At 39.1% G+C, this 24,867-nt stretch overlaps 1 protein-coding gene across 8 annotated transcripts in view; it reads left to right on the top strand.

The window, feature by feature from the left end:
• Positions 1–24,867, top strand: part of FRMD4B (FERM domain containing 4B) — a 375,301-nt gene that overhangs the window by 204,828 nt on the left and 145,606 nt on the right. Inside the window, exon 1 of one of the 8 annotated variants that reach the window (XM_074313264.1) lies at positions 18,919–18,999. The exons of the other annotated variants lie outside the window; for them this stretch is intronic. Within the exon in view, the coding sequence (XP_074169365.1) occupies positions 18,976–18,999 (24 nt within the window). The 5' untranslated portion in view covers positions 18,919–18,975. Of the gene's footprint in view, positions 1–18,918; positions 19,000–24,867 lie in introns of those variants that run through there. 8 annotated transcript variants of the gene reach the window in all.

The following is a 24,867-nucleotide window of genomic DNA, read 5'->3' as shown; positions in this document are numbered from 1 at the left end:
TCTCGTATGTCCTTAGGAAATATTTGTTGACTAAATGAACAAAGGAATTTGCTTTGCATTTTAATAATCTCTTCGTAGCCACTCTGGGGAAATGGCTGGGGATAGGTAAGAGCTGTTAGGAGGCCCTTTCTGATGTCCAGCTGAGACATGGTGGGGACCTGGGCTGAGTGGTTGCAGCCCACATAGGAAGATGCTAAGAATATGGGGAATTGGGAAGCAGCATTTGGGGGACTCTGTCCAAAGAGGGTATTTGAATTCTATTTGAATTCTAGGAAGGTTTGGAAACCTCATACAGTAAAAAAGTCATGCATGTTGAAATGTATTTGTGTGTGTGTATGTGTGTGTGTGTTTATTCTTTCTCGTTATAGAAAATAGGCCCAAGTCAGTGTAAGTGGATTGAGAATACATTCGACTGGGTTCTCTGCTGGCCAAGGTACTAGGGAAGCAGCAGTTTAGAGAGGAGAACAGGTTATTTCCTCCAGCCCCTGTGAACACAGTCTCACCCTTGGACCCTTGCTTTTGTGTCCAGCCAGCTGCAAGTCCCAAATTGTGCCCGGCACAGGGCGTGGAAGTTGGCAGTTTCTGCAGTTCTCGTCAGCTCCAACTGTCAAATGATTCCTGTTTCCTGTGCCCAGCCCTGTGGTTAGGCTCTGGAAGGTGCCCTGTTTTGCCTGACCAATGCTGACAGACATTTCAGACCTTTTGCTTTCTCTTTTGGCATTCTGTGGACGTTGCTTTTTCATTCTGACCCTGTCTCAGGTCATTCCCATCCACCCAAGTTAAGGATGGACAGATCCTTTGGATTTGCCTGGATTCTGGGAGAAAACAACAACGACATTTTTTCTGATCATCATTAGTGTTTAATTAAAAACTTGCTTTCCCCAAGTCTTTGGCTGCATCCAAGCTTTTTTAAATTCTGCAAGCACACACAATATTATAAAGAGAGTTTGACCCTTTGAGTTATAGGAGCTAGTGATTCTGTCTAATCATCAACCTCAAGTGATGACAGAATCGTAATCTCTAGAACAAAAAGTAATACTAGGTATTGCCCAAATATTTTCTGAAGACAGAGTACATTTACTTTTAATAAGTAGTTTAACACCAATTTTTAAACAAAATTAGTGTTTAAGTTTGAAACAATTTGGTCAGGGTATGAAGAATCTTAACTCCCATCTTATACTTAGATTTATGGGGCTCTTTCTTCCGTAAGGTTTTCATATATTAATCTTTCTAAGTATTGATGCCAGGTATAGTTCCAGCCGAGCTCATAAGATTTGTTCTCAAATTCTTTTTGGCGATGAGATTTTTTTTTGATTTTTTTTTGTTAGTGAATGTGTTTTTCCTTTAATAAATTTCTGAGTTTACTAAAGAAGCCAACTCTGAGTTTCAAAAAAAATTTTTTTCGAGATGTTAGTGCCAGAGTTTGAACAGTGCCCTTTATTCACTACCAAGTTGCACCAGTTTAATTTTTTTTTCAGGTTAATAAACACTACATTAGGTTACAAATATAGCAAAAGTTTGCTATACCTTTATGCTGTATATTGTGTATTTTAAGTAAATCAACTTTAGTTATGTTCTTTCTATCTTTTTTTCTCTTTTCTCTTTTTTGTGCGTATTTTCTCTGAGCTAAATAGGTCATGTTAAATGTATAAATAAATAAATTATATATGTACATATATAAATTTACATATATACAAAAATGCGTAAATATGTGTATATGTATATGTGTATATAGCATATGACTGTATCAGATGTTTTTCCAGTAAGTGAAACCATAAGCCAACATAGTCATCAAATATAGCTTTTCCCCCCAGTCTTCAACATCACATCTAGAGTTATATTATGACCCTGAAATAAGTAGTCAGTACCAATAATATGGTTAGGTTCCATAATGGATTGTATTTTTAAGGAAGTTGTCAATTTTGATGAAGTTCAGCAAATGAAAATTTGGTGAACCACGTCATCTGTTCCCCTTGATTTAAAACGAAAGTAGAAAACCAGAGAACTGGTTATGTGTGGTGAAAGCTCCTGTGCCACCTTTTGGCTTGGTCCGGGAAATGGGGCCATGTCCTGGGCTGCCACCCTGGAGGGTACTGAGCACTAAACAGGGAACCACGGAGTGAGTTACTCAAAATACGGAGGCTGCCACTACAGTGGGGCTACAGGCATGAGGGGGCCGTGAGGAGGAAGACAGGAAGCAGCCTGGGAAACAACAGTGCCTCCCCTGGCCACAGCAGCTTCATTCATTATTTACAGCTAATTAATGACATCATTCTGTTGTAAAGACATTGTAATGAGATGAACAGTTTTATCTATTTCCTTTGAATGGTTTGCCCATATCCTTTGGGAGCTAAGAATGTTGGATTCAGATGTATGTGAGTTCTAATCCTGTGCTTCATCCCTTAGTGCCTGGAGGACCCAGAGCATGATGCTTAACCCCTTTGATCCTCAGTTTTCTCATCTATAAAATGGGGACATAATATCTCATAATATTGTTGTCAAGTTTAAATGAGAGAATTGTCATATGACAACATAGACCACTGCTTGGGACATGACAAGAACTTAACAAATTGTAATTTAAGAAAAAGACTGGGCTGGCCCGGAGGCTCAGGTGGTTGGAGCACCGAGCTCCTAACACCAAGGTCACCAGTTCAATTCCCACATGGGCCAGTGAGCTGCGCCCTCTACAGCTAAGATTGTGAACAACGGCTTTCCCTGGAGCTGGGCTGCAGTGAGCAGCTGGAGGTTGGCATGAGCTGCCGGCAGCCAGCGTGAGTGGCCAGCAGCCAGCGTGAACTGCTGTGTGCTGCCAGGCGCTACCGTGTGCTGCCATGAGCGGCCGGTGGCCAGCGTGAGTAGACGGCAGCCAGCGAGAGCTGCCGTGAGCCGCTGTGAGCGGCCGACCGATGACTGGTGACCGACTGCCTCAGCCCGGGGGTGGGGAGGGCGGGGCACAAGGCTCATAATACCAGCATGGGCCAGAGAGCTGTGTCCTACACAACTAAACTGAGAAACAACAGCCTTGAACTGGAGGGGGAAAGGAGGAGGGGTGGAGAGCTGGAAGAAAGGGGGGGAAAAAAGACTGGCTACTAAAATAGGCAGAAAAAGAAAAGGAAAAGCATCCTATATATGGTATGCCCTTTTCCTCTCTCATCTAGGTGAAGTTAATTAAAATAAGGATAAGAGGGTTTCGAGATGGATATTTTGAAGCAAAAAACTTAAATTGTAATTGATCTGGTAAATTGTTACAACCTTTTTGTGGGACAGTTTAGTTGTATACAGCCAAAATGTAAGATATGTGCTTTCTTTGACCAAACATTTCCACTTCAGAAATCATCTTAAGGACATTCTCACATATTGGTATGTGTGCAAGGATTTTTAGAGCACTATTATTTGAAACAGCAAAGCAGTAGCGACATGAATTAGAGAATTATTAATTAAATGATAGTACCAGTTGACCCTTGAACAACACAGGTTTGAACTACACAGGTACACTTGTATGTGGATTTTTGTCAATACTGTAAATGTATTTCCTCTTCCTCATGATTTTCTTAATAACATTTTCTTTTGTCTAACTAGATTTACTGTAAGAATACAGTATATAATACATATAACACAAAATATATGTTAATCGACTTTATGCCATCAGTAAGGCTTCTGGTCAACAATAGGCTATTAGTAGTTACACTTTGGGGGGTATTGAAAGTTATATGTGGATTTTCAATTTTGTAGGGGTAAGGTTGTTAGGTGAACACCCCTAAACCCAGAGTTGTTCAAGGGTGAACTATACCTCTGTACCATGGAATTCTATGAGATCAGTGGGAAGAATGAAGTAGAGGTATATGGCACAACCCCCAAAATTGTCAGTGATATGTTTTTGGATAAAAACAAAAACAAAAGACAGAACAATATACAAGATGTGTGTACATATATATAGAGAGATAAATAGGTAAGACATATGTAAGAAATGTATGTCTGTGTTTCTGTACATGGGAGACTAGGGTTGGAACTATCTACACCAAACCATTCATAATTTTTACTCCTGGGCAATATAAGTGGATGAAGGGAGAAGTTTCTACTTATTTTACTTTCATAATTCTGAATTCAAATCTTTTATTCCCCTTCTTTCGCCTCCCCCTGCACTTCCGTTCAAGCCATTGTTTCTCAGTCTAGTTGTGGAGGTCACAGCTCCCTGGCGGATGCTGGTATTATGAGCCTTGTGCTCCCCACTGGCTGAGGCAGTCGGTCACTGGTCATAGGTTGGCCGCTTATAGCAGCTCACGGCAGCTCTCGCCAGCTGCCGGCCGCTCACGATGGCAGCCGGCCACTCATGCTGGCCACCAACGGCAGCCCACAGCAGGCAGCCGCTGGCAACACTCAGCTGCCCACACCAACCTCCAGCTGCTCACAGCCTCCCAGCTCCAGGGAGAGCTATTGTTCACAATCTTAGCTGTAGAGGGCGCAGCTCACTGGCCCATGTGGGAATCCAACAGGCAACCTGGGCGTTAGGAGCACCGTGCTCCAATCACATGAGCTACCGGGCCGGCCCATGAATTTTAAATTTTTATAGCAATTTTTATATACGTAATTTTTGCAATTTTGTAAAACTTCCTATTCACAACATTTGATCTAGGCTATTGTGTAGAGTATTTATGGAGAACAGTGATCTGTCCAGTTTAACCTCATATCACAGCACCCAGCATGTACCAGTGTCTCTCCAAGTGTTTAACTAGTGTGTCCATTAATAATGCTCATTAATTATTATTGACGTGGTTACTATAAATGAAAAGTCATATTTGTGCTCATTTGAGAACCATAGAGTTTTTTATCATTAAAATAAGTCCATAAATTTACTTGTTATAGGAATGAATGGCTTAAAAGTGAGAGTACTTTATCAGTGGTATCTATTCATCAGATATTTTCTAAACATGTAGTGACAATCATATTACATTCATATAAATCTTTACAGAGGTGAAATCGTTTTATACATTTTATTTTGCAATGTGTTTACTTGCTAACATGTCTTAGATCCTGATCTTTCTCACTGTTTTTTATAACTTGTGTATTCAATCATATGAAGGTACCATAATTAATTTCACCAGGCCCCTATTAATGGACGTAATTTTTTCTAAGACAATACTAGGATGAACATCCTCATATGTAAAACATTTGGGGGAGAATTTCTATAAGATAAATACCTTGTTTGTAAGGAATTTGGATTTCCAAAAAGGTCGTACCAATTTATGCTGCCACTGAGCGAAAAGAATCCTTTTCCATACCCTAGCCAACAACTTTTGATTTATACCATTCTACTAGACAAAATTTTATATTTTATGTCTGTTTTTATTTTATTTCATTTACTAATGGAGCTGTCCAATTTTCCTAACTTTTGTACGGGCCATAATGCTTGGAGTACTGGAATTGTTCTTGTCTAAGAACATCAGGGGAGGTATATTCTGCACTGTTTCACAGTATGAATTGATTTACGTGGTTTCACAGCCAGACTTGAGAGCAAATTTGACTCTTCGTCCTCTCAAAGTGATATGGAATTTCCTTGTATACTTATAATAAGTTTATGCAGAGCATTGCTGGTTAAAATCCAAATATCATAAAGATAGATTTTCACATAGCCCCCCTGTCATGCACAAAAGTCTTAAGGTTTAGAAATAGCTGAGGAAATTCTTTTTCACGTTAACTATACTGTCCGGTTTGGTACAGTGGTCCCCCTTTATCCATGGTTTCGCTTTCTGCAGTTTCAGTCAACTGTAGTCTGAAAATATTAAATGGCAAATTCTAGAAATAAACAATTCATAAGTTTTACATTGCATACTGTTCTGAGTAAAATAATGAAATCTTGCCCCATCCTGCTTGGTGGCGTGGGGGACATCAGTCATCCGTTTGCCCAGCGTCTCCACTTGTTTTATTCTCTCTGCCTCTTAGTCTCTTAGTAGCCTTATTGATTATTAAGTTGACTATTGAGGTATCCCAATGCTTGTGTTCAAATCACCCTTTTTTACTTACCAATGCCACATTCACATAACTTACATTGCAGCATATTGTTATAATTATTGTATTTTATTTATTAATTGTTGTTAATCTCTTATTGTGCCCAACTTATCAATTAGATTTTATCATAGGTATATGTGTGTAGGAAAAAAACATAATATATATAGGATTCGGTACTATCTGTGGTTTCAGGCACCCACTGGGGGTCTTGGAACATATTCCCGTGATTAAGGGGGGATGACTGTATGGTTTCCACATTTACTATTTAGTGGATTTTAGCAATTTTGTTTTATCTTTTCTGTAAAAGCTCTAAACTACATTTAGATAAGCTCAAAAGGGATCATCAAGGCATTTATCTATTTACCTATCTGTCTACCTATCTATTTATTTATACAAGGAATAAAGCTTGGAGCAGAAGAAGAGAATGATGCACCATTTTTCTCTTTTTCATCTTAGATGCCTGAGGCCTTTAAGCTTATTTGGCCCTCTAAATCCATATTTATTAACTTAAATATAATTTAACCACAGTTGAATTATCTCAGTGAGATTTCATAGCCACAAGCGACCATGAAACTGTCAGTTGTCTCATTTTGGAAGGCAACAGAACCGATTAGTTAGGCGATGATTGAAACTGCTGATCCCATGAATGTCACGGTTATTCTAGAGAGGATGGATTGACGTGCAGGTTTGTTTGGATATAGACTTTCACCAGGGCCAACCTAACTCAGAGATGAATTGGAATTGCTACAGGGCGCCCCTCCAAGAGAACCTGGTCACATTTCAGCACTCACATTGGCATCCTGTTAACACTCTGTCTCCCTTCTAAAAGTGACCACCACAGCTGCCAGGGGCCAGATCTTCCTCTGTCTGACCCCTGGTTCAACTAGGGGGCAGGCGCAGGGCCTCAACCGGCCAGTGGATACCTGCACATCCTGCACTCTGAGTGTTGAGCTAGAGAAGGGAACGTGTGGAAGTCAGAACCATCAAAGCAGCAGCTGGGTGGGACAGACAGAACAGTTGTATAGTGTGATGTTGGCAGTGTTTGCCCCCTTATGGGTTCTTTTGTTCCTGTTCATTTTCTAAGCTTGCTTTCAAGAGCCGTTTTTTCCCCTTTTCCATCCTGAGAGGTCTGATTTGATTCGGAGATCAGTATCAGCCCCCATGTAACTAGGGGGTATCCTGATTGATCTCTAAGCCAGTGGTTCCCCACATTTTTTTCATGTCATAGAGTACATACAAAATGATAATGTCTGTATGGTACCCAGGGTAAATGTATGTAGGCTGCTCAGGGCTGCTGTGGCCATTGGACGGTCTCAGGCTGCCTTGAGGGCTGCGAGGACTATTAGCTCAGGGTAACCATTGCCCATTATAGCCACACATTGGTTGTGATGCTGGGGTCAAAGCTAATCATGATGACCTCATTCCACTCACTGGGGATTGGTTTAGGGTAAACATATTACCCAGCTTTGGCCAGTTAGGGGTGGTTTGCTGATGCATTTCTTTAAAGGCTCTCTTTACTCTTGAAAAGACACAGAAAAGAAAGAGGGCTCCTTTCTTGGAGTAAGGATGCCATGCCTAGAAGAGTGGCAGCTATATTGCCACCATGAAGGAATGATGGCTTGAGGAGAACATGCTGACTGGAAAAATAGAAGGAACCTGGGACTTGGATGGCATTGTTAATCTGTGAACCTCACCAACCTTAGAACTGCCTACCTTTAGATACTAAGATAATAGATCCATATTATGAAAGTTATTTTCACTTTTTGTTTGTTTGTTACTTACTGCAAAAAGCATTCTGATGTAATGTCTGCTCAGTACTTGAAGATCAGGACTTACGTATGAATTGTGCAACCAAAAAGTTGCTCAAAATAAGAAACTCTTGAGGTAAGATGGAAAAAGAACTGGATAAGAGGAAAATGTTCAGAGCAAGATGGGTGGGTATAAAAAGAAATTCTATAAAAGCAATGTGCTTTACATTAAAGAGTACAGGATTTCTTTTTTTAATTAATACGATGGTAGACTTGACTAAAAATATTTGCCAGCATCTAAAAAAAAAAATAAGAGAAAGAGAAAACATTCTAATTAACAATTGCAAGAGGCAGAAAAGCATAAAATGTCAGGAGCCTGAACCCTGAAGCCAAACTGTTTAGATCCTGAATCTGCTACTTCCTATCTGTGTGACTTCATGTAAGTTACTTAACCTCTCTGTGCTTCAGTTTTCTCATCTGTAAAACGAAGATAATAATAATAGTCTCTACCTTAAAGGTATTATTGAGTATATACTTATGAAGTATGGGAACAGGGTCTGGTGTATGTTTTCTTTTAATTTGCAGTTATCGTCCAAACCTCATGCAAAAAAAAAAAAAAGAAAAGTCACTTAAAGTCAGATGCTTCACCACTGCACAGTCACTAACATGGCTAAATGATAATAGAAGATCTATAATACCAAGTGTTGGCAAAGACCTCTTATACATTACTTGTACAAGCTCCACTTGTACGTATTTATTGAAGAGAACAGAAAATGCATGTACACACATACACACACACACACACACATACACACACACACACACCCCTTGTAAAAGAATGTCCATAGCATACTTGTTTATAACACCACCAAACTGATAATACCCCAGGTTTCCATTAACAAGAGCGTAAATAAGTAAGCTGTGGGATATTCATGCAATAGAACACTACTCAACAATAACATATGAACTTCAAATACATGTAGCACCATGAATGAATCTCAAAAATATTTTTCTCAATGAAAGAAGCCAGACATAAAAGAATACATACTCTATAATTCAATTTATATGAAGTTCTAAAATAGGAAAAACCAATCTGTGGTAATAGAAATCTGAACCATGGTTGCTTATGGGGGATGGGGAAAGATTAGCAGAAGTAGCTTTCTGGAAATATTTTGTCTTGGTAGGGGTGTGGATAACATAGGTGTATACATGTGTCAAAATTAATCAAATTGTAATACTGGAAAAAATACATATTTTACTATATATAGAGGATGCCAAAAACAATGTATACACATTTTAAAGAAGGAAAACTGTATTAAAATTGTAATACTCAATATATACCGATAACAAAAGATGAATACAAGTCACATTTGACCTCTGCAATTACAATGGGTGCTCAAAGTGGTTCCCATCAGCGTCCAGACACTTCTGATTACGGTGAACTACTGCTTGAGCAGCGTTGACCAAAGTGTCCACTTGTGTACATGTTTTTGGCATACCCGGTATAAATCATAACTCAATTTAAAAAAATGAAACAAAAATCAATAACAGATGCTGCACAGGTCTTGGGTCATAAATGAGTACTACGAGCATCTATTCATCCAAGGTAGAAAGGAAACTTCTAGGGTCATGTCAAAAGGATGCAGACACTGACTTGAAGCAGCTCCTATTGGCCAATATGGGACAGTTTGAACATCAGTAAGGAAAATAACTTTAAGGGGTTGAAATATATATAATATATTTAAATTCATGTGTTTATAAATGCTTAAAAACATTTTGGCCACCAGTAGAGGTGCCAACTCATTATTTTGAAAACTGGTAAATAAAAGTAAAGAATCAAACATTTGTTCTGTCTTTCCTGTAGTTGTATCACTAGGTAACCCATTAGTAAATGAGGGGAAATTTCCCCTTATAGAAATATTCTGGCTAATAAGTAAAGGGTGATTGAATTGGAAAGTCATCATATTGCAACCCTTAATCAATTAAATGATCTAGCTATTGAGTATCAATAGCTGCTAACATCACAAAATGAGATGCTCACCCCCCTCCCCCAATGAAAGGACTCAGGTTGGTGACCTATGAAACAGTCTTCCCAAAAAAGATCTAACTAGAATGTGATCAAGTCTCACCAACCTTTGGGGAATACAGTCTCAACCAACCTTTGGGGAATACAGTGGACAGAAGAATATGGCGAATGACACCATAGAGATATAATCATCAAAACATCAAAACCCACATGGTAGGAGAATTTAATGGATAAACAGCCCAGTTTCTTCAACAAATAAATTGCAATAATAGAGGGGAGGGAGAGAAGAAGAGAGGGAAGGAAGGGGGGGGGAGAGAGAGAGAGAGAGAGAGAGAGAGAGGAGAGAGATGAATGAAAGGGGAACCTGTAGATTAACAGAGACCTAAGAGAAGTATCAACAACTTGCAAAAGTGGACTTTTTTTATCTTGATTCAAACTTGAGGAAAAAATTACATTAGTAAGACAATTGGAAATTTGAACACTAACTGAATATCTGATGATACTAAGAAATTATTATTACCGTTTTTAGGTAATTGCGGTTATGTTTTTAAAAAGTCTTTATCTTTTATTTTGAAATATTTACAGATGAAATTATTTGAAGTCTTAGATTTGCTTCAAAATAATACGTATAGAAGGACATAAAGTGGGTGAAAATATTCATGAAACAAGATTAGCCCATGTGTTAATAACTGTTGAAACTTGGTCATAGAGATAGGAAGATTCACTATACCAGCCTGTCCCTTTTGGTGAGTGCTTGAAATTTTCCATCATAAAAACTTTTGTTTTGTTTAAAGGAATGCAAAGGGAGAGAGAAAGGGGAAAACAAAACAAAACAAAAAGCTAGACTCTGCAGAAATACAGGAAGGAAACTTAACAGCGCACCTGACTGTTAACCCCTGGATGCGTTTCTCATTGACTACAGCAGCCAAACAGAAAGGCTGTCTTTAAGAACGTGGGCCCTGGATTCAAATCCGCTCTTCCACAAACAACTGGGGGGACTTTTGCTACCAGATCATCTGAGCCTCAATTTTTCATTTACAAAATGGAGATGAGCTAGTACCCACTTTATAGGGTTGTTGCCAGGATAAAAGAAGATGATTTGTGTAAAGCATGGGGCAGAATACCTGGTACTAGTCATTACTCAATAAATGTGGGCTGTTGACTAAAATCAGAAAATAAAAGTGAATATGTGCACTTTTCAAGGAATGTTGGAGCATTTCTGATGACTTCTAAACTACAGAGGACTTTTTCTGTTCATTTTCCCAAACACAGGAAAGCGATTAGATTTTACAAAGTTTATGTCCATCACCTGAAAAACTACCTTATGGTAAAACCAAATCAAAAGTCATGACACTCATCCTGTTGAAACAGACAGAAAGTAAACCCCGTACACACAATGCCTACTTTCTTCCTAACTTTTTTTCACCTCTGTTTTTCCATTCATGGTTAAGAAAGCAAGAAAATCCTCCTAAAACAAGAAGCTTCCCTCTTTTTCTGCCTGGAGGAGACCATGAGTAATGGACTTTTCCATTAGGGTTGTTTTTCCTGGACATGGTGTACCCCCTCCAAGTGCAAAAACATGTGATCCTGAAAGAGACCTTAAGTAAACTTCAAATGTCCCTTATCGGTCAAAGATGCTGTCCCAGTTTCTAATAAATTATGAATTAGTTTTCTGTATTTGGTGCTCTTCCTTTTTAAACAGAAGTTCTATTCATTCAAAATATTAGTTGAGAGATTTCCACATGCCACATGTAGCACTGAACAAAGCAGAAACAGTCATGAACTCAGCCCCCAGCTTTCCACAGGGCTGGCTCCTTCTTATCCTCCAGTGCTAGGCTTGAAGTTTCCTCTCATTACCCAGTGCTCTCTGTCCCTCTTTATCACATCCTCCTGCTTTATTTTCTTCATAGGTCTTACCTTACCCTCAACTGAACTCACCTTATTTATTGATTAACTTCTTTTTACTTCTTACCTCTCTTTAGCTGTCTCACCGTTTCCCACTGTGTCCCCACTGTCTAGCCCAGTACCCAACAGGTGCACTTGCAGGGCCCAGTGCACAACGACAATGTGGGGCCCCTTGTTCAAAAAGTATCAAGAATTGTAAGACAGTAGAGCATTAACCTAAGTGTGGGAACCTTCTAAGCATAGGAGGCTGTGGGACAACACAGGTCATGCATCCATTACTATTAGGCCTAGCACCTAATAGACACCCCCCAAAATAGTTATTGGAATGAATGCAAATCTAAGAAAAATATCAGGTACCACAGGAGCTCTGACATACAATATGATAAAAGATTAAGACCAGAAACCAGCATGTGTGTGAAAGGAAGCATAATTGCAACCCCAGAGTTGACTGTGAGGTGAAAAATAAGTTGATTACTCTGCTGTCCTTGGAAAACACCAAGTCTAGGCTGTAAATCCCTGAGGGGTGGCACCATAGCGTTTCCATCTCTGATTCCTCTGGCATGGCCTTGCATGTGTGTGGTGCTCAACGGAGATCTGAACTAAACTGAATTGGTTCTAGAGGCAGAATTAGAGAAGGATGAGGAGGTATGAAATAAATATTCCTTTCTTTAGTGCAGACCTCACTAAATTTAGGAGGAGATGAGCCGGTCTTAAAGTTCATCCTCTAAGTTTATGACAGTGGTTCCGAGCTATGCTCAGCCGTCAAACTTCTAGAAATCTTGTGTTTTGCTGGTGTTGGGATTTTATGATGTGTCTGGCATTCATTCAGTATATGAAGTATTCTGTGCTGAAAGTGATCGTTTTGTGGTAAGTGCAAAGCTTCTCGAAAAGACTCTTAAGACTATATTCCTTTAAAATTGGGACTACACGTCCACATATTTTTCCTAAATTGGTGGACGTATTTCCCTTGTCCCGCTTCCAGAGCTGGTAAGAGTTCCCATGAAGTGATTATCTCATTGTGTCACAATTTGTATTATATAGGCGTAATTTCACATATGCTCATATTTCCTTCAGACTTGTTCCAGGGTTTAATTCCACTTTCCAAGGCATTCCTTAACAGGGCTTCTTAAGTCTACATTCCTGAATCCCAGGTTAAGCCCTGCCCTATGTCTAACTCCCTGGCAGGGGCCATTTGGAAGAAGAGTTGTTTCAGGTTGGATGTAGTGAGCATTGCTGCTATTTCTGTTTGGGCCTCTGAAAACCAGTTCTCTAGGATCATTTCCTAACCAATTCACTGATCACAAAACTCCTGTCTGATACCCTAGTACTGCAGGATCTATCCATTTCCCCAAGACTGAATCCCTGGCTCCTAGGCCTCCCTGTGTCTTTGTACCTGGAGCCCACCGAGCTCCCTAATTCTGTGTCGATAAGCACCCAAGATGTGGAACAGTGTTGGTCAGTTGGTGAAGGGTATCTGCAAATGAATCTTTTTAAAAATTAAAACTAGCTTAAGAAAAGTATGTTAGGACTTCCAGTAAAGATGCCAGAGTAAATAAACTCTGTACTAACCTCATCCCATGACTGCATAAAAATTACAACTAAATTATAGAACAACCATCATTGAGAGCCACCTGAACACTAGCTCACCAGAATTCCTACAACTAAGGAAATAAACAAGAAGCCATGTCAGGACTGGTAAGCAATAGAAAAGATCAATGAAACCAAGAGCGGGTTCTTTGAAAAGATAAACAAAATTAATAAACCTTTAGCCAAAAGAAAAAAAAGAGAGAGCCCAAATAAATAAAATTGGAAATGAAAGAGAAGAGGTGACAACCAACACCACAGAAATACAAAGGATTATAAGAAAATTCTACAAACAATTGTATGCCAATAAATAGAAATGGATAAATTTTTAGAAAGACACAACCTTCCAAGACTTCAAGAAGAAACAGAAAATCTGAACAGACCAATAACTATTAATGAAATAGAATCAGTAATCAAAAAAACTCCCAACTAACAAAAGTCCTGAACCAGATGTCTTCACAAGCAGATTGTATCAAACATTCAGAGAAACAAATAACTATCCCTTTCAAATTATTCCAAAAAATTGGAGAGGAGAGAAATTTCCCAAACTCATTTTATGAGACCAGCATTACTGTGATTTCAAAACCAGACAAAGACACTACAAAAAAGGAAAATTATAGGCCAATATCTCTGATGAACATAGATGCAAAAATCCTCAACAAAATATTAGCAAACTGAATTAATCAATACATTCAAAAGATCATACACCACAATCAAGTGGGATTTATTCCTGCAATGTAGGGTTGGTTCGTATCTGCAAAACAATTACCATGCTACACCACATAAACAAAATATAGGACAAAAATCATATGATCATATCAATAGAGTCAGAAAAAAACATTTAACAAAAGCCAACATCCGTTTATGACAAAAACTCTCAGCAAAGTGGGAATAGAGGGAATATACCTTAACATACTGAAGGCCCTAAGTGGCAAACCCACAGCTAACATCATGCTCAATGGATAAAAGCTAAAAGGTTTTTCTTTAAGATCAGAAACAAGACAAGAATGCCCACTTTCATCACTTCTATTCAATATAGTACTGGAAGTCCTAGCCACAGCAATCAGACAAGAAAAAGAACAAAAGACATCCAAATTGGAAAGGAAGAAGTAAAACTGTCATTATTTGCAGGTGACATGATACTATATAAGAGAACTCTAAACATTCCACAAAAAAACTATTAGTACTGATAAATGAATTCAGTAAAATAACAGGATACAAAATTAATATTCAAAAAATTTGTTGCAGTTTTACACACCAATAACGAACTATCAGAAACAAAATTAAGATAACAATCCCATTTACAGTTGCATTAAAAAAACACCTAGGAATAAATTTAACAAGTAAAATACCTGTTTTCAGAAAACTATAAGACACTGAAGAAGGAAATTGATGAAGATACAAAAAATGGAAGGATATACCATGCTCATGGCTAGGAAGAATTAAAATCTTCAAAATGTCCATACTACCAAAAGCAAACAATAGATTCAATGCAACCCTATCAAAATACCAATGACATTTTTCACAGAACTAGAACAAATAATCCTAAAATTTATGGAAAAACAAAAGACCCCAAATGACCAAAGCAATCTGGAGAAAGAAGAACAAAGTTGGAGGTATCACACTACCTGATATCAAACTATACTACAAGGCAATAGTATAATCAAAACAGCATGGTACTGGCATAAAAACAGACACATAGACAATGGAACAGAATAGAGAACCCAGAAATAAATCCACACCTGTATGGTCAATTAACTTATGACAAAGGAGGCAAGATATACAATGGGGTAAAGACAGTTTGTTCAATTAATGGTGTTGGGAAAACTGGAAAGATAAATACAAAAACATGAAACTAGACCACTTTCTTACACCATATACTAGAATAAACTCAAAATGGATTAAAGACTTAAATGTCAGGCCTGAAACCATAAAACTAAAAGAAAACATTGACAGTAAGTTCTTTGACATAACTCTTAGCAATTTTTTTTTTTTTTTTGGATATGTCTCCTCAGACAAGGGAAACAAAAGAAAAAATAAACAAATGAGACTAAATCAAACTAAAAAGTTTTTGCACAGTGAAGGAACCCATTAACAAAACAAAATGACAACATACTTAATGGGAGAACATATTCACCAATGATATATCCGATAAAGGGTTAATATCCAAAATATGTACGGAACTCATACAATTTAACACCAAAAAGCAAACAATCCAATTGAAAAATGGGCAGAGGACCTGAATAGACATTTCCCCAAAGAGGAAATACAGATTGCCAATTGACAGAAAAAATGATCAACAGCCTAATCATCAGGGAAATGCAAATTGAAACCACAATGAGACATCATCTCACACCTGTCAGAATGGCTATCATCAATAAAGCAACAAACAAGTGTTGGTGAGGATGTGGAGAAAAGTGAACCTATGTGCACTGTTGGTGGGGTTGCAAATTGGTGCAGCCACTATGGAAACAGTGTGGAGGATCCTCAAATAATTAAAATTAGAACTACCATGTGACCCTGCAATACTACTTCTGTGTATTTATCTGAAGAAATCCAAAACATGAAGTTGGAAAGATATATGCACCCATGTGTTCATTGCAGCATTACTACAATAGCAAAGGTATGGAAGCAACCTAAGTGTCCTTAAATAGACAAATGATAAAGGAGATGTGATTGATATATATGGAGTATTACTCAGCCATAAATAAGAATAAAATCTTACCATTCGTGACAACATGAATGGACCTAGAAGGTATACTAGTGAAATAAGTCAAACTGAGAAAGATAAATACCATACTTATGTGTGGAATTTTAAAAAAACAAAATAAATGAACCAACAAAACAGAAACAAACTCATAGATACAGAGAATAAATTGATGGTTGCCAGGTGGGAAGGTGGCTGGGGGGATGAGTGAAAGACATTAGGAAGTAACAAATTGGCAGTTCATAAAAACTGTTACAGGGATATAAAGTACAGCATAGGGAATATAGTCAGTAATATTGTGATAACTATGTATGGTGTCAAATGGCTAATAGATTTATTGGGTGATCACTCCACAAAGTATATAAATGTCTAATCACTATGTTGTACACCTGAAACTAATATAATATTGTATGTCAACTGTGAGTGAAAAACAAACAAAAAAAACATTTAAAAAATAAAAATAAATAAAAAGAGAAAAACATAAATAGAAACAATCCTCAAAGCAGTACTAATCTGGCATCAAGAAAAAATGATGTCAAACTGTTCCTTTCTCACTCATTTTCTCTTCAGAGTTGAGATGATAAAATAAATTTAAGTTTTAAACTAAGTGATTTAAGTAGTTTTAGACCATGTTTAGAGCAGCAAGGGGCTTCCTGTTAGTAAATATTGTGGGATTGGGAAGGAAGAAGCAGGTGAAAACCAGAAGGAAATTAGATTTCTTCCAGCACTTTCTTCTTCCTAAAATAGTTTTGCTGTTCCATGACCTCCTGGACTGAAATTCCATCAACCATTAATAAATTCGTAAAGCAGGAGCTGTCATAGGAAAGAAAGGATCTGTGATTGGAAAAAGGTAGAACAGACCCTGGACAGACAAAAACAGCAGACCCTGATAGTCTCCTAGTTTTAATCCTCTTGTGTGCTCCCACAGATGTAACGACCTTGCCCTCCTCTGTACTTGGTCTGTCAGCCGTCACCGGGCCCTTCAAACTGGCCTGGCCTCCTGGTTTTAGCCCATCCTGTTTCCCTGATTCTGAAACTGGTTATCAAAATTGTAATTGTCCTTGCATAACGAAAAAGCTTTACCATCTAATCAGAAATGTCACACAAGTTCTTTCAGTAGACTATCCAACGCAGTGAGAAAAGTCACCACTTACTGAGTTTTTATTGCTATGTATACCCAAATAGAAGGCTTCTGCAAATATAATTTCCCCATTTTCCCAATAAGAAAGACTTAAAATAAAATGTTTGGGGCTAACTTGGATATATACAAATTTAGGAATGTAGATGAAATCGTGGAATATTTACTTCTAATATTTAAGATCATTCTATAGATGAGTCACTGGAGTGATTGCTGTCTTGCACTCTCCCCATGTTTTCAGCCTCTTCACATGCATCCATGTGTGGGCCTTGAAGCAAAAGCAAAAGTCCTTCTTTGAGTTCTCCTCGTAGCTTTTCCAAGCACAGCATCTTTCCTTCTGCCCAAGTCATCTGAGCTACGGCACTTTTTGCATCTCCATATATGATACTTCACTTTTTCTTTGTTTTTCCATTCATCCTGGATGTGTGTATACCAGGTCTCCGAGCATCACCACCCACTGCATGGCCTTTTTGAATAAGTTGAAGTAACTTGTTTATTCTGACATCCAACCCTCCAACTGAGAGGTCGTATGCCCACTAAAATCATTGAATCTGTATTAAATTTTTTGCCACCCAAAATGTGGCATTGATTAAGGTTGTAACAGGCTATTAATGTCTTCCCCAGACGACATCATAGTTCAAGAGAATTAGAGTTTTGAAAGGACTTGAAGATAAAGCTACTTCCTGATTTCGGAGGGATAATGTTTGGGGGGGGGGTGCAATTGGGAAGGGCAGCTCACCCTTTATTTAAATACATGTGGTATATGTCTAAATGCCAGGCAAATTTTTTGTGCTTCACATGTATTATCTCATTTAATCCTCCAACAGCTCTTATGAGATAGGAATTTTTATTACCATTTCACCAAGGAGAAAATGGATTCTCGGAGAGGTAAAGTAACTTTCCCAAGGGCATACAGCTACAAAAAACCAGGTGTGTCTGACTCTAGAACTCCTGTTCTTAGCTATACCACACATTTACACAAAATTCCAGAAGGATCTTTGTTTCAGTTGGGAGAAACATGGTACTATGCCACAGGCTCTTACTTAACCATTCTAAAAATAACAAATGGATTTATTATTTTTCCTGGATTGTGTATACTTTTCTCTCTGCTTCACTGTGAAGTATAATACATTTTTATTATTCCCTATCCGTTATGTAATTTCAGTAGTGATGATTTTGTTAAATGTGGATGATGAAATAAATCCTATTTTGAGACCACAGTCATCCTGCCAAGATTTTGTGTTTGTGGCTAGCCTCACCGATGCTGACTGATATTACAAAGCTTGTCCCATGGAATTCTGGCTTTCCTTCAAATGTAAAAGCTGTTGACACGAAATAGCTACGCATAGTAAAGTTGAGTTAAATATTATTTCGTTTTGTATTCATTAAATTCTCTGCCTCATTCAGCGTATGTAGAGACTAAAGAACCAAAATTGAAGTTTGGATTCTTAGATAGCATAGTCCACCTCTGATTAATTATCCAGCCCAGATCATGCATTACCAATGAAGTTTAGAAAACAGTAAACAGCATTTCATCATGTGTTTCAAACATGCAATAAACAGACACTTTAGGTGGCCTAAAGAAATAGCATGTTTGGTTGTTATTGGTATTTTTCCCCCCATTGCTCTCCTGACTCATGTTGAAAGGCTTTTGTTTCTAATCAAAGCAACAAACGGTAAGGTCATTTCCTTGCGACTATATGGCAGCGGAAGGCGTCGGAGGTTTTTAGGCCCCTACTTCCACTGGCTTGGCTTTGGAGAAAACACACACACACACACACACACACACACACACGCACGCACACCACAAGCGCTTGATGCATGTGGCCTTTGTCCTGCACACTCTCTTCAGTCCCTTTAAATGAGCCGAGATCATGGTTTGGAGGTAAGAACAATTTCTCTTACAATCTTCTGACTACAGACCATGTAATGGTGCTCTTACTGGCATTTCTTAGCAAAATCTTGGGCAGATTTTAATATTATACTGGGGTGGACTATCTACTATTCCAGAACCCAACTTTCAGAAAACGAAACTGCAAGAAATGTTTATCTTCGCTCTTTTCAAAGAATTGCTCTTTTTGAACATGAATTGGATATGCTCCAGTTTGATCCCAAAGTGAAGATGGTTCTTCATGCTCATCTTTTGGAGGGTTTTCCTGTCATTGTTTTAAATGCTGTGTCTGCCCCCTTAAAGGTCCTAAGAGGCTGATTTCTTGTTTTGACTTTGGAACTTTGGTAATTATTGCTGAAGTCTGTGATTCCACCTTACTGCTTCCCCCAAACCCCACTATTATCCTTTTTCTTTTCTTTCCTTCTTTTTATTTTAAAAAGTATTTTGAAGACGACAGCTCCTTTACAGATGTGGGAAGGACAGCGAGAAGGCAGGAACTGTGTCAGTAGGCAGCACGAAAATGCGCTTAGATTTCCAGCTGATAATCATGGCAGCACAGAGTGTTCTGTGAGCACTTGGCAGCAAAGACCCTGTGGGGGCCTAGAATTCGTCAGTAACTTCTGTAAATGGGCCTTTTAATGGAGGTCTCTGTTTTGCCCCGAGAAAGAGCAGGAAAATTGAATTCTGTCCCCCATCCTACTTTATGATAAAGACTCTCTGCAATCAGATTCAGCAGCTCAAGGTAGAGATCTTGGAAATGCCATTTTGGGGAATGACTATCAATTAATTAATACAATTTGTCAGAGGATATCCAACATCCTAATTAAAGAGAAACTCCTTTTTTTCTTTCCTTCCTTGTAATGTGCTTATGGGAAACTCATCAGGTCCAACTCTGTGTGCCCATTTTTTGTTCCCTGATAGGTAGATGTTGGAAATGGAGGAGGGGAGGAAAATCTGGGTAGACTTCAGAAAACAAAGGAAATTGTCTCATCCAGGAGACTGCAAAGCTGTTGGGTGTAAAAGGAAGTCTGTGGAGGAAGTGGGTAGGATTGGAGAGAGAAGAGAAACGTCAAGGAAATAAATATATCACAGTAGGGACTGGATTAGTGCCCCCTTGTCATAATATAACACAACAGTGTGGCCTTAGATATGAATCAGTTGTCTCTAAATCAGTCCTATGTAACAGTATCAGCTGATCTGAAAGAAGGGAAAGGAATACAATCGGATCCAAAATGCAGCCCTTTGACCTGGATTCTCAGCATGGCATTCGTAGATGATCCTATTCTTAAGAGTCAGGCCCTAGAAACTCTCTAGAATTAAGACCATCTTCTTGTAAGGCAGCCCTTTTAGGAATCAGAAACTATACCTCTTAGGAGAGGATCTAAAATATTTCCAGACATACCAAATTCTACTCCCAAGCATATTCTGTGTTCAATGCACTGTTTATTTGGTCTTCCATTTGGAGTATGTAGTTATTCCTCCTCAGCCATGGGGGGTACATTCCAAGATCCCCAGTGGATGCTTGAAAGTATGCCTAGTACTGAACTGTATATAACTGTTTTCTGCTATACATACATGCCTGTGATAAAGTTTAATTAATAAATTAAATGCAGTAAGAGATGAACAATAACTAATAATAAAATGGAACAAGTATAACAATATGCTGTAATGAAAGTTATTTGAATGTGTCATTAGTAAGTAAGAAAGGGTGACTTGAACACAAGGACGGCACTGATCTTTGACAGGAGATCTGATAACCAAGAGGGCTAAGAAGTGGACTAACGGGCAGGGAGGGTACACGGCATGGAGACGCTGGACAAAGGGGTGATTTACATCCAGGGAGGGAGGGAGCAGGACGGTGTGAGATTTCATCATACTACTCAGGACAACTCGCAATTTAAAACTTCAAATTGTTTATTTCTGGAATTTTTAGTATAAAATTTTGGGTCAGGATTGATTGAGGGTGACTGAAACGGCAGAAAGCGAAACCACAGGTAAGGTGGGAGTACTGTGCAGGGAAATAGAGGTTCCTGCAGGCAGGTATTGTGCCTCCGGTGGACGGAGTCCACCTGTCAGTAACTAGTGGAAGGGGTAGGGTGGTGGTGGACAAATTCCATTGGTTGAGCCGAATTGTTACATGTATTTATGCCATAGAACATTTGAACTGGGAGAAACCTTGTCTAATCCACTCATTCCATTACTGACGATATTGAAATCCAGAGAAGTGAAGGAATTTTCCTCCGATCTCCACCTTGTATCCCAGGAGGGGCAGGCAGGGCGCAGCCTACAGTCTGTGTTTCCTGAGTCCTGGTTCTGTGCTTTGTCCACCACTACGCTGTTTCTAGTACCAGCTTGTCACTTTGGCCCATGGCCGGCTTCTCTGCATTTCCCGCAGCATGAGTTTCGCCTCCAGCATGCATTTCTGTCTTGGGCTGAAAACATGGGAGCTGCGTTCCCAGTGAGGTTCTGCTTTTCGCACGCACTGCTTCCAACTGCCGGCAGGAACCAGAGGGCAGGTGCACAAAAGACCCCCAAAAAAGAACCAGCAGTCTGTGCCTAGTCACAACAAGCTGTAGTAGTACTAGGTAAAACTATACTAAAACACTTTCTCCTCGTTTTGTAAATACTGTAAGAACCTGAAAATATTAGTGAGCTCTTAGTAGGGGCCTGTCTCAAGATCCTGATTCAAGTATGAGAATTTTGCTTTTCCCTGAGATGGACTCCATGAAGCTCCAATTACGACCTTTTTCTTGCTTAATGTTGGAAAACTACAAAAATGTTCAAATGAAAGACTCTTTCTAAACTGGAAAGATAAAGCTGAATATACATTAACATGTGTTAATGTAATCTGGCAAGGTTAGGCAAACAGTGTATCATTCCAATAAAAGCAGTCTAAGAAAAGAAAAATATTGGGCATATTCTCTGTTTATTTCAAATGCTTTTTTTAGAAAAACATAAAAGAAAACTTTGCAGGTAGGGCTGTAAAAGTATGTTCACTTCTGTACACTTGTATTGGTTTATTTTCTCTTTTGGTTTTCTTTTCTTTTGTCCTTATACATTAAAATGAACGAGTCAGCAGAGTTTGTACTTGTTCTTTCAAGATTTTACTTTATACCACCCTCTCTATTAGATGTGTTTATATTCAGGTTTTTAAATCAGGAATGGGATTAGTCCGGAAGCTGACCATCCATAACAGAGAATCTTTATCTGGGAGAGCAGTGTGCATCACTGAAAACAAAACACACTAGGCAGAGAGAACGAGATTCCAGGTCTGACTGCCACTTTTCTGACAAGCTCTGTGGCCTTGTGGAGCTCGTTTTTCCCTTTCTGGTCTCAGAATCCACATTTGTGGGTGAAGACATTAGACTAATGCTGAGACTCTTTTTCAGCTTTGAAATATTCTGACTCGAATTATTTGTAGTTACTTCTCTGTTACCCAGATACATTGCAGCTGTCTCTCTCACTTCTTACCCCATCTCCCTCCTCTCTTCATTCCTTTCTTCCCTCCCTCCTTCCTTTTTTCTCCCTTCTTTCTTCCTTCCCACTGATATTTTCCTTTTCTTACAGAAAAGAATTCAGGACTAAGAGTCCAGTGACCCAGATATGTATAGTGCCAATGGTAGGTATGAGTGGGAGCACACTGCGTCAGGCAAAGCTGGAAATGGAGAAATTATTGAAACCGTTCACTGTGGGAGACACCGAGATGCAGTCTAGGAAGAAATCAGGGCTTTGTGGGTAACGGAACAACTCTTGTGCTGAAATTTGACACTGCTCCTTACATTCCACATTCTCTAAAAGTTAGCACATATTTCCTAGGTGTGTACTGCACCAGCAGTGTGACAGGCTTGGGCTTGCAAAGGTGAATGACATGCAGCCACTACACTTAGGAAGACCCGGCCAGTGGGAGCATGCAAACCAGAATGTCTAGTGACTCTGTAGCTCTTACACGCTTGACTTTCAGTTCATTGCCACTTACACTTGGAGACTGTAAAAGCTGTTGACATGAAATGGCTATGAGTGGTGGAATTTAATTAATATGATTTTGAGGTCGAAGGATTGAACTGACAGTGGTGTATTTAGGAAGAAATCGAACGATGTCAGCGACAACAGACAGGTTACACCCTAAAGCGTTCAGAGGGCCACCGGCAACCGTTCTGTTCTTCAGAGGCTCTGTCCAAATGAAACACAGAGTGAGAGGAACGGTGCAAGTGCAGTGTTTTCAGTCTCAGCATGTTAACCCTACTTTGCCTCTTATGAACCGAGTGACCCCCTCTGGACTTCTGATGCAGATAATTACAGTTACCTTACGAGGTTGTTGGGGGGATTAGAGCTAGCTTCTGGCCCTGAAGAAGTACCTAATAAATATCCATTAATATCATTTAATAATACTATTATACAGCAAATAAAGACAATGGTGTCATAAAATTACGTAGACACCACCCGGAGATTGAGTGTGCAAAATAATGAATGGGTAGGGTTTTTCAAGGCTCTTCGTGTTCATGATTGCTAGCATGAATGTGAACCAGTTACCATTACCCCTCTTTGGATCTCTCTACATCTTGCTAGTGTCAGGATATCCGTCAGCCTTCCGTCATTTTGGACACATGAGATCACTTGACCCTGCAGACATTTGTCTGGATTTCACTGGGCACAAGTTCACAAATAAGTGATTGCAGTATGTGGTCATGGACTTGAGGTCAAGTGTTCATCTTTTTAAGGACCTTGTTCTAAACCATTTTAAGGACATGGAGCCAATATAAATCGGATGCAAGTTATAGAAAGTTGTCCTGGAAATAGTCTCACCAACACATTTTACCTGTACTTGGATGGGAAGGGGTGGTTTGCAAATCCTGCCAACCTCATTAACAGACCTGTGAGAGGTTTGTGTATTCCAGCTGAACAACTGGAATAAACTGTGCGTGTCTTTCCAAGAATTGGTGAGAAACTACTTGGCCTCTGTTTCTGATGCCCAAGAAATGAGTTTTTCTGGAACTCTTTAGCAATTAACCTTATTTTAGCCCACTCGCTAGAGGTGTGGTGTCCCAGAATTGACATGGGCTCCACAGAAGGACTTAGAATCTAAGAGCAAGTCCTGCCACCTCCTCCTCTGTAGTTATTTATACTACTCCTCTGGGAGGAGGAGTCATAACTTTAGCAACAACCAGGGTATGGAGAAGACAGGTTCCCTCTTGGTACTTGGCCTTGTGTTGAGTTGAGAGTAAGGTCACTCTAGCGGGACCTCAAGGTAATTGCTCTGTTCACCATTAGAACAGTCATCTGACTTCAGGGATTCATCCGAAACTCTGGAGAGGTTTTGCACTAACCATTATATTTGAGTTGGAACAACAAGAGTTGGTTCTTGGTAACCATGCACAGCCCCAAGAGCCCACCTAGACGGGCAAGCACCCCTCTTTATTAGAACAAGTACTGAGGTCCAATCTTACTTTGCATTATCCATTTTGCCTTCTTTTTAAAAGAGACTAATCAACTAGTGCTACTTTGAAATATTTTATGTGAAAAAAGAAGACTATGTTGCTTTCACAACTTTTAAAATGAATAAGTGATTGCATTTTTTCATTCAACAGTTGTTTATTAAGCAGCTGCTTTTGCATGGCTCAGGCTACTAGCTGGGGGTACAGTGGTTAAGAAGACCGATATGGTCCGTAAAGGCATATATTATATAAAAAGTGCATCCCTATTTAATTACAATTGTGAAAAGGACTGCACAAGAGAAGAATAGAGAGCCGAAAGAACTCATAATAAAAGTTATGGAGCCGAGATCTCTTCTAGGCACTATGTATCAGCTCATTTAAACCTCATCGCAAGTCACCAGTATTATTCCCATTGTGCAGATCAGGCAAT

Source organism: Rhinolophus sinicus, linkage group LG10 (assembly GCF_036562045.2).
Source record: "Rhinolophus sinicus isolate RSC01 linkage group LG10, ASM3656204v1, whole genome shotgun sequence".
NCBI lineage: Eukaryota > Metazoa > Chordata > Mammalia > Chiroptera > Rhinolophidae > Rhinolophus > Rhinolophus sinicus.
This window is presented reverse-complemented; position numbering and strand designations above follow the sequence as displayed.